Here is a 19,914-nt window from a genome sequence, read left to right on the forward strand (position 1 = left end):
CCGTTAACGGATCACTATTTATCTTCCATTTGAAACTGATCCGGTGAGCACAAAAACGGATCCTTTACAAATGCAAGAAAAACGGATGGTTATTAGCGATCAGTTAATGGATCTGTTTCCATAGACTCCCATGTTAAAAAAAAAATGTCAAAGTTTTGCCAACAGATTACTGCTGGATCTGTTCTAACGGACATGTGAACTCATAAGTTCTTTGGCGAGGGGCCGCGCTAGGGGCGGACACATATTAACACGACAGTGCATAGAGGTTTATAAGCACCAACTGCCATCTCCTATCTCAGTAATGGGAAAATCTCCAATAATCAAGACACATTTTAACCGTGAATTGGGAATTTTGAGAATGAACGATCAGTCCGGAAGGAGAACAAAGGAGATTTCTCTGATAAACCGTAATATTTATTTCTTTTATTTCATATGTGCTATTAATTTATTGTGGAAAAAAACCTTAAAACGATTACTAATTATGAATCCTTGGATGAAGCCTAATCTGTTGGGGCCTTGTTGATTTTTTCACACTACATATGGATGGCAGGTAGAGAGGATCCTGACAATGTATTCTTCAGCAGGACGGCGACCCCCGATATACAGACATTGTCATGTACAGTATAAGGCTATATTCACGCGTTGAGTATTTGGAGCGTTTTTTACCTCAGAATTTGTAGCCAAAACCAAAATTGGCGCCATGTTTTTGTTATACTTTTCCACTCCTGGTTTTGGCTACAAATCCTGAGGTAAAAATCTCACCTAATAAGCAACGTGTGAACGTGGCCTAAAGGGAACCTGATAGCTGATCCATGCTGCCCAAAGCATGGACCCCATGCACTTGCTGTCTTATCTCAGTCGTGTATGTTTGACTCTGACATGTATTGTGGTGTGTGTCACCATACATGACTCTCCTATCATATGACCTGACATAATTGCAGGTTACACACAGGGGGGACACACATGACTGCTGCTCCTCCAGCTCGGCAGCTATCACAGGGCGTCACTGCACTGCGTCTATATATAGCGCTTGCTGTTTCCGGAACTGTTGGTCTGGTCTCAGTTTTCACACGGGGAACTATAGTGAGCGGAGTCAGCGGACCCAGCAGGGGAGTGAATCCACAGGCGGACCGATGTGACCATGCGTCGTTAGGAGGGTGCTTGTTCTCCAGCCTGTCATGTATGTATTGTGTGTGAGCTGTAGCTGAGGGGGCTTTGCTTTGCTCTCATTTATATTAACTCTTTCTGTTCTTTTCACTGTGTGTGACTCACTATAAGTCCCAGCATGCAGGCTGCAGAGATACACTGTAATGACTTTTATAGCAATGATGTGATTTTATTTGTTTTTGTTTCTTTTCTTTCTTTTCTGACCTGTTTATTCAGTGCTGTTATGAAAGTGTCCTGGGGGAGAAGTAACATAATACAGGCATGGAGGAGGTGAGTTCTGTCCCCGTGTGAATGTAGGGAATAATCACTGACAATGCCATACAGGGGACCCTTAAACTAGTACAAACTCTCCAAATACATAGCCCCCAAATAAATGCAGATCTCAGCGCAATCCACAAAAATAAAGGCTGATCTAAGCCCCCCCCCAAAGAAATAATCATCTCAAAGCACCCCCTAAATAAACGCAGATCTCAGAGGAAACCCCCTAAATAAATGGACAACAAAGAGCAGACCCATAAGTGACTCTAGATCCCAGAGAAGACCTCCAAAAAGACACCCCTCCGCCCCCTAAATAAATGGCCAACAAAGTACAGATAAGTGAAGCCAGATCCCAGAGAAGTCCCACTAAGAAATATTAGACCGCTCTAAATAAATGCAGACCATAAGTGAATGTAGATCTGAGAGAAGACCCCCTAAATAAATACAAAGTGTAGACCATAAGTAAATCAAGACCCCCTAAACTAAAATTAGACCCCCCCCCCTAAATAAACAAGGATCAGACCCATAAGTGAATCTAGATCCCACAGAAGACCCCCCCCCCACACCCCCAAATAAATACAAATATTAAAGTGCAGACTAGAAGTGAATCTAGATTCCAGGGAAGACACCCCCCCCCCCTCCCCCCAAATAAATACAGACCACAAAGTGCAGACCATAAGTGAATCTACATTGCAGAGAAGACCCTGTAAGACACTAGAGATCAACCTTAAATTAATACAGAGCTCCTCGGCTAATACGGAATACAGACCCCAGAGCAGACACTGGCAGTAAATGGACACCCTTCTGTAGATGTAGACCTTCCAAATAAATGCAGACCCATTGATTAAATAAACCTAAGGGAAGCTGCCCCCCTTAATAAATACACCCCCCAAAGTAATGAATATAAGCCCCATAGCGACTCTGAGACTTCTAATCATGTGCAGTGGTGCAGACACGTGTTTGTTTGTTCTTTGTAAGTGGTATCTCTAGGACTTATTCATTTATGGAGTGTATGTGTACATACATGCATACATGCATACATGCATACATGCATACATGCATACATACATACATACATACATACATACATACTGGATCCTGTGCGCAATAGTGTTTATACCTACCGTATGGAGCCATGAGTACGTGCTGCAGTGTTACATTGTCCAGTCTGATGGAGTAAAGGCTACTTTACACACTGCGATATCGGTCCCGATATCGCTAGTGTGGGTAGCCACCCCCATCTGTTGCGTGACACAGGCAAATCGCTGTCCGTGCCGCACAACATCGCCCAGACCGGTCACACATACATACCTGTCCGGCGACGTCGCTGTGACGGGCGAACCGCCTCCTTTCTAAGGGGGCGGTCCGTGCGGCGTCACAGCGACGTCACTGAACCGCCGCCCAATAGCAGCGGAGGGGCGGAGCTGAGCGGGACGTAACATCTCGCCCACCTCCTTCCTTCTGCATAGCGGCCGGGAGGCAGGTAAGGAGAGCTTCCTCGTTCCTGCGGCGTCACACGCAGCGATGTGTGCTGCCGCAGGAGCGACGAACTACATCGTTACTGCTGCAGTAACGAGATTTGAGAATAGACCCCCATGTCACCGATTAGCGATTTTGCACGTTTTTGCACGTTTTTGCAACGATGCAAAATCGCTTATCGGTGTTACACGCAACGGCATCGCTAATGCGGCCGGATGTGCGTCATGAATTCCGTGACCCCAACGAGTTCGCATTAGCGATGTCGCAGCGTGTAAAGCCCGCTTGAGTCTATATGCGCACGCTTTTTTTTTTTTTTTTTTTTTTTTTGCTGCGTTTTTACTGCTTTTTTGGCTGCAATTTTGTTGTCAGAACTTTCTGACATTTGACTTCCCAGCAAAGTCTGAGAAGTCAGATTTGCTGTGCGCACTTGCAGTTTATTTGTCAGCGTTTTATTTGTCAAAGGTTTGTGACAAAAGAAAATGCAGCATGTTCGTTTTTGCAGTTTTTGGCTGCAGTTTTTGGCTGCAGTTTTTGGCTGCAGTTTTTGGCTGCAGTTTTTGGCTGCAGTTTTTGGCTGCAGTTTTTGGCTGCAGTTTTTGGCTGCAGTTTTTGGCTGCAGTTTTTGGCTGCAGTTTTTGGCTGCAGTTTTTGGCTGCAGTTTTTGAACACAGAAAGATGCAGCGTGCGCATGTAGCCTAAGAGCTGACATCCAGGCACCTGACACATTTCCTACTATGGCAGATTGTCGGTCACTGATCGTTACTGTACTATGTATCCGTGAGAGCAGAGAGCCTAAGTCCCCAGAATGTACAGTCAGCGAGCACAACAAAATGCTACTAAGATGTCAGTCATATTGATTAGAACCAAGACAAATTAGTTCACGTCTTTTGTTTCTCAGGCTCCCAAAGGGACGTTTGAAGATGAGTTGGAGTGGTGCATCTGTCAGCTGGAAACCGGGCTCCTGCGCCGCAATCCAACGCCGAGACAAGGTGTGTGCTGGGTGACCTCCTACACTATCGGTGCCTCTTCATAACTGGGCTTTTTGCACTTTGTGTTTTCTCTCCCTCTTCCAAGAATCATGATAGGTATAAGGATATAGATATAGATTTAATATCTATATCTATCTCTCAGTATAGGAATATTACTGATCTCCTAGGGGCTTTCAGTAGACCCGTAACTACCATTGCAAACCATCAATAGCTGGGGCATGAAATCAGGCCATATAAATGCTGTTGTCAGAGGTTGCCAGCAGTTTGAGCTGACTGCAGTTTCTGCATTTAATGGTAAATGCTGGCTGTACAACACTGCCTACACCTGCTCAGCTCCTGCGCCCGCTCTGTAGACCCCGACATGGCCTAAGACACACTGATACGTCCTATGTCGGGAAGGTATTAAAGATTTACACCCTTCTCAGGTGGTATGAGAGAAGCCGCACTTCAGGGATAATTCCCAACCAAATGCATAAGCAGAATGCAGACTGCTGCTTATGGTGGCCTGTATACTGACTGCAAATATGGCTGCCATATTACAGAATGTGTCTGCTGATGGGAAGATTTTTACATGGCTTTCATGTTGTATTAGGGCAGTAAATACCAACCTTTGACTGCCAAGCTATCATCAAACTACAACTCCCTCCATGGCCTAACATCCTGCGGCTTGTAAAGGTGTTTAAAACCTGGACAGAAATACAGTATGTTGTAGATCATTGCAGGTCTCTTATGTACAAACATAGGTTCAGGACATAATCCTGTAAATTATCTAGAATTTAAAATACTGAGTGCCTTTATTCGCAAAAAGCGCCCCCCTAGTCGACAGGCTGTGTCTGGTATTGCAGCATTCATTTTAATAGAGCTCAATTTCACCGCTGTACAACTCCACAGCACAGCTTCTTTCCTTTACCGATTTCCTCTTCACCTGCTTTCCAGACACTGCCTATAGTTGGTGCTGTAAACCCTAAAGTAGCTTTTTTACTTAGAACTATATCTAGGGTTTTACATTTCCAAAATCCAAGCTGTGAGAGCAGCAAAGAAAACCTCAAATTGTCTGTTAATGATAGTTTTTCCATAGTGGAAGATACTCAGCGGGTTCTGCGAGTCCTGCGCTCCCGGAAAGCTCCCTTTGTGAAGAAGAGGCAGGTGATGAACCAAGTATTTGGAAACTACCGTCTGAAAATGTCCGAAGATAGACGGCTACAAGGACAAAAAGGTGAGTGATAGCTGTTCAATGGGGCCGAATTATTTTGTTCCCCCAAAAATAAGACCTTCCCAAAAAAAAGCCCAGCCTGATTTTTCAGGATTTTTGTGGATGCTGCAAATATATAAGCCCTACTCCAAAAATAAGCCCCAGTTACAGTTTATAAGAGTTCATTGAAATAGTGTCCAGGCAGCTATACATGAAAAATCAGTAGAATGCAGCAGGTCAGATAGACCCTTTACCAAGGCAAGCAGCATCCCCCCCCCCCCCCCTCAAAAAAAAAAAGAATAGCACTCAAAAGGCCCCACAAGACTCAAAGGGTTGGTAATGTGCCCCACTGTCGCACAAAAGCCTTAAAGGGAACCTGTCATCAGAAATTTAGCTTGAAACCCAAGCGTTTCCCCCTCTGCAGCTCCTGGGCTGTATTCTAGCAATGTTCCTGTACTTTTTGTGTCCCCTTTTAAACCAAATGAAATACTTTATAAACTTGTACCTTTTGCTATATAAATTTTGTAAATCGTCCATGGGGGTGGGCTCTCTGACCGTTGCTGTTCCTCCAGCACATTGACGCCGTCCCCCCACGCTCCATTTCATCCATCAGGACGCCGCCCACTGCGCCCCAGGTGCCGCCCACGCCAGGATCGCTGGTGACGTGTGTCACAAGCACGAGATTATGGGCGGCGCTGTGATTGAATCGCAAGTGCCCGCCCATAATCTCGTGGACGCGCTTTCCTCCACTGCCTCCAGCGTTCTGCGCAAGCGCTCGCCGGCCAAATGACCCGACGTCACCTCCTTCCCATCTTACCCTGCAGCAGGGCAAGATGGGAAAGGGGTGACGTCGGGTCATCTGGCCAGCAAGCGTTTGCGCAGAACGCTGGAGGAGGGGAAAGTGCGGTCACGAGGTTATGGGCGGCACTTGCTGATGACACTCACAGCGCCGCCCATAACCTCGTGCCTGCGCAAAACGTCACCAGCGGTCACACGTGCACACAGTGCACAGTACCGCTACAGTCGCACAGCGCATGCGCGGGACCGCGGGCGCTCAGGGGCGGCGTCCTGAAATATGAAATCTGCTGGAGGAACAGCAACGGTCAGCAGGGGCCACAAAAAGTACAGGAACCTGCTAGCATGCAGCCCAGGAGCTGCAGAGGGGGAAACTTTTAGGTTTAAAGCAAAATTTCTGATGACAGGTTCCCTTTAAGGCTTTGGGTATTTTGAGTGCGATTTTCTTTTGGGGGCGAGTTGGATTTTCTTGGTGAAGGATCAGTAAACTAAATACAGATGCATCTCAATACTTTAGAATATCATCAAAAAGTTCTGTTATTTCAGTAATTCAATACAAAAAGGAAACGCATATATTATATAGTCATTACACACAGAGGGATCTATTCCTATATATTATATAGAGTCATTACACACAGAGGGATCTATTCCTATATATTATATAGAATCATTACACACAGAGGGATCTATTCCTATATATTATATAGAATCATTACACACAGAGGGATCTATTCCTATATATTATATAGAATCATTACACAGAGGGATCTATTCCTATATATTATATAGAATCATTACACACAGAGGGATCTATTTCTATATATTATATAGAATCATTACACACAGAGGGATCTATTCCTATATATTATATAGAATCATTACACACAGAGGGATCTATTTCTATATATTATATACAATCATTACACACAGAGGGATCTATTTCTATATTTCTTTGCCGCTCCATTGGGAGACCCAGACAATCGGGTGTATAGCTTCTGCCTCCGGAGGCCACACAAAGTATTACACTTTAAAAAGTGTAACCCCTCCCCTCTGCCTATACACCCTCCCGTGGATCACGGGCTCCTCAGTTTTATGCTTTGTGTGGAAGGAGGCACACATCCACTCATGCATTCTCATATTAGTTATGTCGGTTGGAAGAAAAGAGGGCCCCCACGGGGCCCCCGGCATGTTCCCTTCTCACCCCACTACGTCGGCGGTGTTGTTAAGGTTGAGGTACCCATTGTGGGTACAAAGGCCGGAGCCTCATGCCGTCTCCTTCACCATCCCTTAGCGGCTCTGGGAGAAGTGGGATCCTGAGCGGTCATCCATTTACTGGGACCGTGCTCCCTCCGCAGCCCCTGTGGGAATCTGCCGGACCGGAGTCTATTCAACCTCAGGGACCGGGCCCTGCAACTCTAAGGTACTCTGTGTCCCCATTGGGGACTGTGCAGGGAGCGCACCTCCCTCCCGGACGCTGCGGCAGCTGCTGAATTGAGAAGGCCGGCGGACTTCCACGCCGACCGTGCCTGCTTGTCGGGTGCGGTCTCAAATTTAGTCCCCGGCTTCATCGCAGCCTAGTCGCAAAAATCCCGCCCCCGGGCCTGCCTGTCAGGGGTAAGGGCGGGACTGCCGACCTGACGTCGGATGTGAGGGCCGGAGCATCCTGTGTGTTTCCTCCCCCCTCACTGATCACTGTGGGGACCCCAGATTCCCGCACTTTTCCTGGCGCCGCCCACGGCTCCACTCCTCCCCTGAGAGCTCCGGCAGCCATTTTTTGGCATTCTGCCGGTGGAGGATTCTCAGTGAAGAGCTCTGCAGCTCCGGGGGACCTAAGGCAGGGAATCTGGAGGACACACACTCCGCTTTTTAGCGGTCGGTAAGCCACACCGGTCCCCCTAGGGTGCCGGAAACAGATACGTATTTATATATATATATATTTCTGTTCGGTCGGGCTGTATACCCTTTTTTGCCCATATACACTCAGTGATCATTCTCCTAGGAGACAACAGCATGTCGTCCACAAGGAGCAAATCTGTTAAGGCACAGGGTTTTTTTGCGGCCTGTACCCCTTGTGGGGCTATGTTACCTGCGGGTTCCACCTACCCTCACTGTGAGCAATGCTCGACCCCTGTTTCGCTTGCTCAGCCGGAGCCTTGGTCACTAGTGGGCCCCTCGGCTCATGTAGACCCCCCTGCTCCCCCTGTCCAGGCGGTAGGGACAGAGTTCGCCTCTTTTGCTGAGAAACTCTGAGTCACTTTCACAATCCATGGCTCAGTCTATGGACAAATGGTCTGCCAAGCTGCTAGAAGCTTTGCAGTCCAGACCGGTCCTTACACAGGCCCCGGCCCCTGTTGGATCGTCGCCTCCAGGCCCCTCTCTGTCCGCGCCGCAGCGCGCTCCCAGGTTGGGCCCTAGGTCTCACGTGGAGGACTCCTGCCCGGACCACAGTCCTAGACAGGCTAAGCGGGCTCGCTGGGAATCTTCCCCGACTTCTTCACGCTGCTCGGGTTCCCAGCTTGAGGACTCGCTGGAGGACGAGGCGGACGTCGCAGCTCAGGGCTCTGACCCTGACGTCGCCCTTAACCTTGATACACCTGAAGGGGACGCCTTAGTGAATGATCTTATCTCGTCCATCAACCAGGTGTTGGATCTCTCTCCCCCGCCTCCTACTGTAGAGGAGTCGGCGTCTCAGCAGGAGAAACACCAGTTTCGGTTTCCCAAACGTACACGTAGTGCGTTTTTCGATCACTCTAACTTCAGAGATGCTGTCCAGAAGCCCAGAGCGGTTCCGGACAAGCGCTTTACTAAGCGCCTTACTGACACGCGTTATCCCTTCCCCTCTGAAGTCGTTAAGGGTTGGGCTCAATGTCCCAAGGTGGATCCTCCAGTCTCTAGATTGGCGGCTAGATCTGTGGTATCGGTTGCAGATGGCTCATCGCTAAAGGATGCCACTGACAGGCAGATAGAGCTCCTGGTGAAGTCCATCTATGAAGCCACGGGCGCGTCTTTTGCCCCAGCCTTTGCAGCCGTGTGGGCACTCCAAGCTATCTCAGCTTGTCTGGCTGAGATTAATGCTGTCACACGTAATTCTGCTCTGCAAGTTGCGTCTTTGACTTCTCAAGCGTCAGCTTTTTCTTCCTACGCCATGAACGCAGTCCTAGACTGTGCTAGCCGTACAGCTGTGGCATCCGCTAACTCTGTGGCAGTCCGCAGGGCCATGTGGCTGCGCGAATGGAAGGCAGACTCTGCCTCCAAGAGGTTTTTAACCGGTTTGCCATTTTCTGGCGACCGCTTGTTTGGCAAACGATTGGATGAGATTATTAAGGAATCCAAGGGAAAGGACTCCTCCTTACCCCAGTCCAAACCTAAGAGACCTCAGCAACGGAAAATACAATCGAGGTTTCGGTCCTTTCGTCCCTCCACCAAGCCCCAATCCTCTTCGTCCAGCAGGCCGGAGAAAGGCCAGAGGAACTCCTATGCGTGGCGGTCTAAGTCACGGCCCCAAAAGGCCGCAGGAGGCACTGCCTCCAAGGCGGCCTCCTCATGACTCTCGGCATCCCCGAGCCGCATCCTCGATCGGTGGCAGGCTCTCCCGCTTTGGCGACACCTGGTGGCCACATGTTCAAGACCGATGGGTGAGAGACATTCTGTCTCACTGTTACAGGATAGAGTTCAGCTCTCGTCCTCCGGCTCGTTTCTTCAGAACCTCTCCGCCCCCCGCTCAGGCCGACGCACTTTTTCAGGCAGTGGACGCTCTGAAGACAGAAGGAGTTGTGATCCCCGTTCCCCTTCAGGAACATGGTCGCGGCTTTTACTCCAACTTGTTCGTGGTGCCAAAAAAGGACGGATCATTCCGTCCCGTTCTAGACCTCAAGCTACTCAACAGACATGTGAGAACCAGACGGTTTCGGATGGAATCTCTCCGCTCGGTCATCGCCTCGATGTCACAAGGAGACTTCCTAGCATCGATCGACATCAAGGATGCTTATCTCCACGTGCCGATCGCACCCGAACATCAACGCTTCTTGCGTTTCGCCATCGGGGACGAACACCTTCAGTTCGTGGCATTGCCTTTCGGCTTGGCGACAGCCCCACGGGTTTTCACCAAAGTCATGGCTTCCGTTGTGGCAGTCCTGCACTCTCAGGGCCACTCTGTGATTCCCTACTTAGACGATCTCCTAGTCAGGGCACCCTCCCGGGTGGCGTGTCAACACAGCCTTACCGTCGCTCTGGCGACTCTCCAGCAGTTCGGGTGGATCATCAACTTCCCGAAATCCAAGTTGACACCGACTCAATCACTGACTTACCTCGGGATGGAGTTTCATACACAGTCAGCGGTAGTCAAGCTACCGCGGGACAAACAGCTTTCTCTGCAGACAGGGGTGCAATCACTTCTTCGGGGTCAGTCACACCCCTTAAGGCGCCTCATGCACTTCCTGGGGAAGATGGTGGCAGCGATGGAGGCAGTGCCGTTCGCGCAATTCCATCTGCGGCCACTCCAATGGGACATTCTCCGCAAATGGGACAGGAGGTCGGCTTCCCTCGACAGGAACGTCTCTTTCCCTTACAACCACCAAGGCGGCACTCGCAGTCGTCAAGCCTTCCAGGAAGTCCGGCAGATTCTGCAGTGGGTGGAAGCCACAGCCTCCACCATCTCCGCAGTTCACATCCCGGGCGTAGAAAACTGGGAAGCAGATTTTCTCAGTCGTCAGGGCATGGATGCGGGGGAATGGTCTCTACACCCAGAAGTGTTTCGAGAGATCTGTCGCCGCTGGAGAACACCAGACGTCGATCTCATGGCGTCACGGCACAACAACAAAGTCCCGGCATTCATGGCTCGGTCTCAGGATCACAGAGCTCTGGCGGCGGACGCGTTAGTTCAGGATTGGTCGCAGTTTCGACTGCCTTATGTGTTTCCTCCTCTGGCGATGCTGCCCAGAGTGTTACGCAAGATCAGGTCCAACTGCCGTCGCGCCATTCTCGTCGCTCCAGACTGGCCGAGGCGGTCGTGGTACCCGGATCTGTGGCATCTCACGGTGGGTCAACCGTGGGCGCTTCCAGACCGCCCAGATTTGCTGTCACAAGGCCCGTTTTTCCATCTGAATTCTGTGGCCCTCAACCTGACTGTGGCCATTGAGTCCTGGCTCCTAGCGTCTTCAGGGTTATCTCAGGATGTCATTGCCACCATGAGACAGGCCAGGAAACCAACGTCCGCCAAGATCTATTACAGGTCTTGGCAAATCTTCTTATCCTGGTGCTCTGATAACGGTTTTCCTCCATGGCCGTTTGCCTTACCCACTTTTCTTTCATTCCTTCAATCCGGAATGGACAAGGGTTTGTCACTCGGCTCTCTCAAGGGCCAAGTATCGGCGCTCTCCGTATTTTTTCAAAAGCGCCTAGCCAGGCTTCCGCAGGTCCGCACGTTCCTGCAGGGAGTTTGCCGCATAGTCCCACCTTACAAGCGTCCGCTGGAACCCTGGGATCTTAACAGGGTCCTGACGGCTCTTCAGAAACCACCTTTCGAGCCGCTGCGGGATGTCTCTTTATCACGTCTTTCGCAGAAGGTGGCCTTTCTAGTGGCAGTTACATCACTCCGGAGAGTGTCTGAGCTTGCAGCGCTGTCATGCAAAGCCCCCTTCCTGGTGTTTCACCAGGATAAGGTGGTTCTGCGTCCGGTCCCGGAATTTCTCCCTAAGGTGGTATCTCCTTTTCATCTCAATCAGGATATCTCCTTGCCTTCATTTTGCCCTAATCCAATTCACCAATGTGAAAAGGATTTGCACTCCTTGGATCTGGTTAGAGCACTCCGACTCTACGTGTCTCGCACGGCGCCCCTGCGTCGTTCAGATGCGCTCTTTGTCCTTGTCGCTGGTCAGCGTAAGGGTTTGCAGGCTTCCAAGTCAACCTTGGCTCGGTGGGTCAAGGAACCGATTCTCGAAGCCTACCGTTCTTCTGGGCTTCCGCTTCCTTCAGGGCTGAAAGCCCATTCTACCAGAGCCGTGGGTGCGTCCTGGGCATTGCGGCACCGGGCTACGGCTCAGCAGGTGTGTCAGGCAGCTACGTGGTCTAGTCTGCACACTTTCACGAAACACTATCAAGTGCATACCTATGCTTCGGCAGACGCCAGTCTAGGTAGGCGAGTCCTTCAGGCGGCGGTTGCTCACCTGTAAGAGGGGGCCGTTTCGGCTCTTCTTATTGAGGTATTCTTTTACCCACCCAGGGACTGCTTTTGGACGTCCCAATTGTCTGGGTCTCCCAATGGAGCGACAAAGAAAAAGGGAATTTTGTTTACTTACCGTAAATTCCTTTTCTTCTAGCTCCTATTGGGAGACCCAGCACCCGCCCCTGTGCCCTTCGGGCTGGTTGTTCTTTTGTGTACACATGTTGTTCATGTTGAATTGTTCTTTTGGTTCATGGTTTTCAGTTCTCCGAACATCCTTCGGATTGCATTTACCCTAGACCAATTTATAAGTTTTCTCCTTCCTGCTTTTGCACCAAAACTGAGGAGCCCGTGATGCATGGGAGGGTGTATAGGCAGATGGGAGGGGTTACACTTTTTAAAGTGTAATACTTTGTGTGGCCTCCGGAGGCAGAAGCTATACACCCAATTGTCTGGGTCTCCCAATAGGAGCTAGAAGAAAAGGAATTTACGGTAAGTAAACAAAATTCCCTTCATTTTATAGAATCATTACACACAGAGGGATCTATTCCTATATATTATATAGAATCATTACACACAGAGGGATCTATTTCTATATATTATATACAATCATTACACACAGGGATCTATTTCTATATATTATATACAATCATTACACACAGAGGGATCTATTCCTATATATTATATAGAATCATTACACACAGAGGGATGTATTCCTATATATTATATAGAATCATTACACACAGAGGGATCTATTCTTATATATTATATAGAATCATTACACACAGAGGGATCTATTCCTATATATTATATAGAATCATTACACACAGAGGGATCTATTCCTATATATTATATAGAATCATTACACACAGAGGGACTTATTCCTATATGGTATATAGTCATTACACACAGAGGGATCTAGTCCTATATATTATATAGAGTCATTACACACAGAGGGATCTATTTCTATGTATTATATAGTCATTTATTCATTTTCAGTTTGGAGCAGAGAACCGTTAAAAAAATATCTTCACTGCCATGATCCATGTTCCCTATATTCGGTGCCATGAGCCACGTTCCCCTATATTTGGTGCCATGAGCCACGTTCCCCTATATTTGGTGCCATGAGCCACGTTCCCCTATATTTGGTGCCATGAGCCACGTTCCCCTATATTTGGTGCCATGAGGCCACGTCCCCTATATTTGGTGCCATGAGCCACGTCCCCTATATTTGGTGCCATGAGCCACGTCCCCTATATTTGGTGCCATGAGCCACGTCCCCTATATTTGGTGCCATGAGCCACGTCCCCTATATTTGGTGCCATGAGCCACGTCCCCTATATTTGGTGCCATGAGCCACGTCCCCTATATTTGGTGCCATGAGCCACGTCCCCTATATTTGGTGCCATGAGCCACGTCCCCTATATTTGGTGCCATGAGCCACGTCCCCTATATTTGGTGCCATGAGCCACGTCCCCTATATTTGGTGCCATGAGCCACGTCCCCTATATTTGGTGCCATGAGCCACGTCCCCTATATTTGGTGCCATGAGCCACGTCCCCTATATTTGGTGCCATGAGCCACGTCCCCTATATTCGGTGCCCTGAGCCACGTTCCCCTATATTCGGTGCCCTGAGCCACGTTCCCCTATATTCGGTGCCCTGAGCCACGTTCCCCTATATTCGTTGCTTTGTGTCTAACAATTGTCCAATCCTTTTACTCCTCAATAACTAAATAAGTTATTTTCTTTTTAAGCCAATAAGCTACAAGAACCTAATATTCACAAAGTGACGGCCCGGGATACCCAAAGTGTCGCCTATAGAAAAAGTGCAAAGGATGCAGAGACGAGCGCTGGGCACTGGTTCGCACCATCCGGCAGTGGTTTTACCTTCGACTTCTTCCCAGATCAAGAGCATCAGACCACCGGGGGTAGAGCGGAGGATGAACTGGAAGACCATGCCAAGGAGGTGAAAATCACCGACCCACCAGTTAGCCAACCGGTCGGTGCTTTACATTTAGATGGTGGCTCAGAGTTCACCTTCAATTTCCAGATCACTGAAGAAACATGTAGCACTTCAGAGAGCTCCTCAGCTCCGCTGACTGTTGAGGGTGACCACCTTTGTGCCAACCATAAGACTGTGGATATAGTGCTGGAAAGCTCAGCACAGAAGTGCTCCAACATAGACATTGCAGCCAGCACCTCTGGGGTGTCACCTAATCGGACACAAATTGGTGAAGCTGAAGAAAAGCGCACATCAGACTCCCCAAAGAAGAAGAAGAAGAAAAAGTCAAAGTCTAAAAACATGGAGGTGCAGACAAAAGTTAAAGAACCTAAAGAAGGTGTGGATCCACCCCTAAAGGAAGAACCTAAGGTAGGTGCACATGGGGGGGGGGGTTTATTAGTGGTGTACAGTACTTGTAGGACCACCATCATTAATGGAGAGTGACTGTTATCTTCCATTTCTAAAGGGGCCTGCATAGAATTTGTAAAACATGGCTGCTTTATTCCAAAATAGGGCCACGTCCATCAATGGTTGGTGTCTGGTATCACAGCTCTGCTCCAATGAATGGGACTCAGTTGCAATACCCGACAGCCTCTGAACAGGTGTGGCGCAGTTACTAAAAGGATATTTTTTAATACTTTACAACCCTTTTATGCATTTTGTTTTTACAGTCTGGAGAGGACGAGCTGCGGAGGGAGCTGGACTGGTGCGTGGAGCAGCTTGAAACTGGACTACAACGTCAGAAATCCACTCCCAAACAAGGTGAGATGATATTGCCGATTCCCAGGGTTTTACACCATGCAGTTGTAGAAGCTAAAGTGGACCTCCAACTTTACAATCGCACTATAAGGAATTACCTGATGGGTATATGGATATGAATCGTGTATGTTATTCTCACCCTTAAATAGTGGACGAAGCGGTACGTGCCATTAAGACTTTGCGGAGTGCGAAAGTCCCATTGGTGAAGAAACGCCAAGTGATGCGGGTGATGTTTGGTGATTACCGCCACAAGATGGAAGAGGAGAGGGTTAAACAGCTGAGGCTGATGCAGGCCGGTAAGTAACTGGATGAGGCTTTACATGTTGTGCAGCCTACTGACACTGAGAACTTTCAGCATTTAAAGGGAACCTGTCAGGTGCAATATGCCCCCAGTACCACGAGCAGTTCTGGGTGCATATTTCTAATCCCTGCCTAACTGTCCCTGTATCTAGTATCCTAGCTAAAGAGATCTATAGAAAAAGTATTTCTAAAGATCCTTTATGATATGCTAATGAGCGCGGGGATTAGTTGCAAGGGCATTGTATCCCTCAACTACTCCACCCTCTTAGCATGTTGGCACACTTACTATTCAATGCCCATTTCCCTGTGTCCATACCTTTGAATGTTGTCACCACTTCAGAACACGCAGTTTAGGGTCAGTGCGCATGATCATAAGTCCCCGCACTTCCCGGTCATGCGCACTATGAAGCTAGGCGTATGCGCTCGAGCCGAAGAGAGGTCTAGTGCGCATAACCGGAGTGCTGAAGACTAGAAGGGGGGGGGGGGGATATAACGCTCTTGTGACTAGTCCCCACGCTTATTGGAATCTCCTAAAAGGATCTTTAGATATACTTTTTATAAAGATCCTTTTATCTATTCTACTAGATGCAGGGATTAGCAATATGGAGACAGAACTGCTCATGGTTCTGGGTGAATATCACACCTGACAGGTTCCATTTAAAAAGGGGGAGGTAAAGAGTTAAATTCTGATTGGGGATGTCCAAACACTACAATGGAGCTCTGAAAAGCGGTGGCAATGCACACCGCCTGTCTAGTCTGTCTATGGGGCTGCTGCAGACTGCACTAGCTCTGTACTTGGCACTCCCATAGACTTGGTTGGAGCAGTGATGTGCATGCATATGGGGTATTTTGTAGCCCTTATTCTGGGGATCAAGCGGTCTCCTATCCTGTATTCATTATGTGATGGCCGCAGTGTCGCTATTAATCATTTGCTGCATTATTTTTCACAGCAGCTAAATCGGCAAAGATGAGTGAAGTGACTCTGACGGCGAGGCAAAACCGCAGCAAGGTTTTCCGGAAGCGTATTCACAAATCCCCAATGAGTGCGGCACCTACGTCGGCTGCACCTGCGCACACCCAGGGACCCTCCACCCAGAATACACCGCCGTCGTCCTCCACTGAGCAAGACTTCACCTTCACACCTTCCCAGGTGGCCTTCTGCTTTAACTTCTTCTAATGGAGAGTGCAGCATCACATGTCAGCCATATTCTTGGGGGACTTATCTGCAGCAATCACGTGCCTTTTACTTTTTGGACACCGACCAATCAGCCAATGAATGAGAAATTGGTGCCATTGTTTATTACAAGTTACATATGTGAATAATTTAGTTCAAGAAACTTCTTTTTTTTTTTTTTTTTTTTTTTTAGCAGCAAACGGGAGCATGTGGTTTTCTGGGTGCAGCAATTGTCCATTGTGTTCTGAATAAAGTGTTAAAAAGAGGAACTGTCCCCGAACATCTCCTGGGATTGTGCATTCAACGCTGACACCATGTTTTTTACAGGAGCCTTCATACATGTGACATATTCACCCTCCCAAAAAATGATTGCTTTTTTTTTTTAATGTTTATATATTGGCACAAAGAAAGTGGTACTTAACTACTCCACTTATCCTTTGCACCAATATTGATATTTCTTTGATCCAGAGTGAAGCTGACCATGTTACGAGGGGCGCTTTAGTTTCACAGGCTGAGTATGTCTGCTAGAGTTGCTTCCCCCAAACAAACTGGGAGTTGAAGTTTTGCAGCAGTTGCATAGTCGTAGTATCAGGCTATGTGCACACATTGAGTATTTGGTGGTAGAAATTTACTACTTCTGCTTCTCTTGGCAAAACAAAAAAATCCTATGGCACATTATAACTGCATATGAGCGGCCAAGTAAACAAATAAAAACATTGGGCCCAAAACCTACTCCAAAATATTATAAAAACACAGAGGAAACTGAGTGATGTAGGTACAAAAGATATAAAAATCACTTTTATTGATTGCTATTAAAATCGATTGAAAAATAACAAGTAAGCATATAGAATGCAGTTGGACTCCCAACGTACGTTTCGCCTATATTTCTGACTGCTTATTCATGGAGAGATGAATAAGCAGTCAAATATTAGGTGAAACGTACGTTGGGGGGGAATTCCACCTGGAGGACAACTGCATTCTGCACTTTATCTGTACTGGCCCTTTGTTAGTTAAAACTTCTCACGATTTCCTTGCCTTTATTACTTGATTGAGCCATTGCTGCTGCTGGCGCTTAGGATGTTTTCAATTTGACAATAGTTTGGTGAATATGCTTCCCCAGTGCTGATCCAGTGTTTACCCACTGTTTTCTTTTGTGTCATGTCTATTATTTCATCATCACTTTGTTATGGTTAACCCCTTGTTGGCTATTGTACCTTCTATGATATACTTGTTCTTATGTGCATTTTTCAATCAATTTTAATAGCAATCAAAAATTATTTTTATACATTCTGCTTCTCTTGGCAGGAAAAATGCAGAGCAAAAATGTGTTATTCAATTGAATTTGATAGGTGAAAAAAAGCTTAAAGAGTTGACACACTGCATATTATTTTGTGCACCAAATCTGCAAGGAGATGTGCACAAAACTTAAAGGGAACCTGTCACCAGATTTGGGGCCTATAAGCTGCGGCCACCACCAGTGGGCTCTTGTATGCAGCATTCTAACATCTTTTATATAAGAGCCCAGGCCGCTGTGTAGAATGAAAAAAAAATATCACTTTATAATACCTAAAGTGCGGTGCAGACTGGTCGGTTGAATGTCAATACTTTGTGCCCGGATCAGGGCAGATCAAAGTGTGCCTGCGCAGGATCTCAATGCCAGCTAGTGTGGATGACGTAGGAAGCGTCATGTACCCAGGCTTTAGAAGGAGGACAAAGGTGGCTGAAAGAGGAGGCACCGGTACCGGAGAACGGAAACACCCATCCGACCAGTTTGCACCGTCCTTTTAGGTGAGAATTATAAAGTAATTTTTATGTTCTATACAGCGGCATGGGCTCTTATATACAGCATTCTAACATGCTGGTGGTGGTGGCCGCAGCTTATAGTCGCCAAATCTGGTGACGGGTTCCCATTGACATTGTTTTTGTGACAAAACTGCACTCAAAATGCACTGTGTGCACACAGCCTAACGCCATTCTAGGAAAAGAAATCCTCCATTATTGCTGCCTTACGCCTTGTTTCCACTTGCGTTTTACATGGACGAGTGCGATCCGATAAAACATCAGACTTCTCTCACTCTAGTGCAAAACTAGGGGGCAGCGTTCATATGCGATTGATCTCTCATTCCACAGCTGCATGAGCAATGAATTGCAGCATGCTGTGCTCTTTTGCAGCAAGTTTTGGCTCACACACTCCCATACAAGTCTACGGGAGCGTGTGAAATATTGCCCTGCATTCATATGTCATCCGACTGCAGTGCGATGTACACAGACAGACAGCGGAGGAGATGGGGAGAAAGTGCTCTCTCCCTCTTCTCTGCATCTGTGATCCGATCGCAAGATGGAATCTCAGTCGCATGACCCTCGCAGTAGAGGGTCATTAGCATATCACTTCTGATGCTTTCGCAATGGGAGCTATGGGCAAGTACAACCGAGGTCTTAAAGGGATATTCCACCCTGCAAAAACAATTGGTCTATGGCTTGGATTCAGATTATAAGCGCAGTGGTGTACAACCAGCTAATCCTTTCAGTTCCTTCTTGCAGGTTGACGGGCACTGTACAACCCACACTTATCCGTGGATAGGTAATAATTTGAGACTGGAGTACTTCTTTAAGTTTAATTTTAGTCTACTGCCTTCTCATTGTGGTTACTAGTAAACTGGAAAGAAAAATGTGGTGCAAATAGGGTCTTATCTGAGGATAGTGGATAACATGGAGACATAAACAAGCTGCCCTGGGCTAGTTATGAAAGCCAGAACTACTGAGCCGGCAAAGACGGCTGCTGCAGCACCGCTGGGGGTAGCAGTATTTCTTAGGCCTCCTTCACACATCCGTGTCTCCGGTACGTGTGACATCCGTTTTCACACGTACCGGAGACACGGGCACATGTAGACTCATTACAATAAATGGGTTTGCACACGTGCGTGTTTTGCCATGGACTGTGTGTCTGTGTGCTCCATATGTTGACATGTCCGTTTTTCTCCAGCAACACGGATGTGATCAGTGTCACATGTACCGGAGAAAACACACGTCTGTGAAATAAAATTATTTTCTACGCTCACCTTCTCCAGCACTGCTGTCTCTGCTGCTGCTGTCACTTGCTTCTGACCCCCCACTCATTATGCTCATCACATATGCAAGACACAGAGGACCGGAAGCAGCAGCAGCACCAGGAGGAGGGAGTCGGCGGGGTCGGAGACTGTAGATCAGCACCACGGATAGGTGAGCAGAAAGTTCCTGTTCTCCGGGAGAACACACGTGTGCCAAAATAACGGCACACGGAGGGCAATACGCACCTTTTATACGTCCGTGCAAAATGTGCATGGTTTTCACGGATGTGTGAAAGAGGCCTTAAAGAAGCAAAGATGGAATATTATACATGTTACTTTTGTCCTGAAGAAGGAGAAATTGCTCTCGGAAATCACAATTTTATCATCTTGTCTGGATTTTTTTCCACGGACGCACGGCAAGATCCCGTCCTTGCTTCTTTAACCCTAGAACCCGCAACCATAGAAATCTACTCTTTCACATACCTGGGGCCTTTTTAGGCCTGTGTGCAAATAACATGGAGTAACTCAAGTAGAAATACTTTTCAAAGTTTATTTGAGATGTGAATATTTCAAAACATTATAATTATGTGC

The 19,914-nt window shown here is 47.6% G+C and overlaps 1 protein-coding gene across 3 annotated transcripts; it reads left to right on the plus strand.

The window, feature by feature from the left end:
• Nucleotides 1-1,048: 1,048 nt before the first annotated feature.
• On the plus strand, nucleotides 1,049-16,549 carry C7H8orf33 (chromosome 7 C8orf33 homolog). Of its 3 annotated transcripts, XM_075319411.1 has the most exons (8): nucleotides 1,049-1,180; nucleotides 1,384-1,437; nucleotides 3,803-3,893; nucleotides 4,972-5,109; nucleotides 13,796-14,412; nucleotides 14,715-14,805; nucleotides 14,952-15,098; nucleotides 16,053-16,549. In XM_075319411.1, the coding sequence occupies exons 2-8, from the start codon at nucleotides 1,429-1,431 to the stop codon at nucleotides 16,277-16,279; spliced, it is 1,320 nt and encodes a 439-aa protein (XP_075175526.1). In that variant the 5' UTR covers nucleotides 1,049-1,180; nucleotides 1,384-1,428; the 3' UTR covers nucleotides 16,280-16,549. The 3 variants fall into 3 exon arrangements, with proteins under 3 accessions (XP_075175526.1, XP_075175528.1, XP_075175527.1); XM_075319413.1 differs by lacking the exon at nucleotides 1,384-1,437 and having other exon boundaries at nucleotides 1,050-1,180; nucleotides 4,961-5,109; XM_075319412.1 differs by lacking the exon at nucleotides 1,384-1,437 and having other exon boundaries at nucleotides 1,050-1,180.
• The last annotated feature ends 3,365 nt before the right edge of the window (nucleotides 16,550-19,914 follow it).

The sequence above is a fragment of the Anomaloglossus baeobatrachus genome, chromosome 7 (assembly GCF_048569485.1).
Source record: "Anomaloglossus baeobatrachus isolate aAnoBae1 chromosome 7, aAnoBae1.hap1, whole genome shotgun sequence".
Lineage (NCBI taxonomy): Eukaryota > Metazoa > Chordata > Amphibia > Anura > Aromobatidae > Anomaloglossus > Anomaloglossus baeobatrachus.

Coding starts and splice junctions, on each gene's coding strand:
- C7H8orf33 (XM_075319411.1), top strand. Junction 5,110..13,795: donor ACGGCTACAAGGACAAAAAG/GTGAGTGATAGC, acceptor TTTCTTTTTAAG/CCAATAAGCTACAAGAACCT. Junction 14,806..14,951: donor GAAATCCACTCCCAAACAAG/GTGAGATGATAT, acceptor ACCCTTAAATAG/TGGACGAAGCGGTACGTGCC.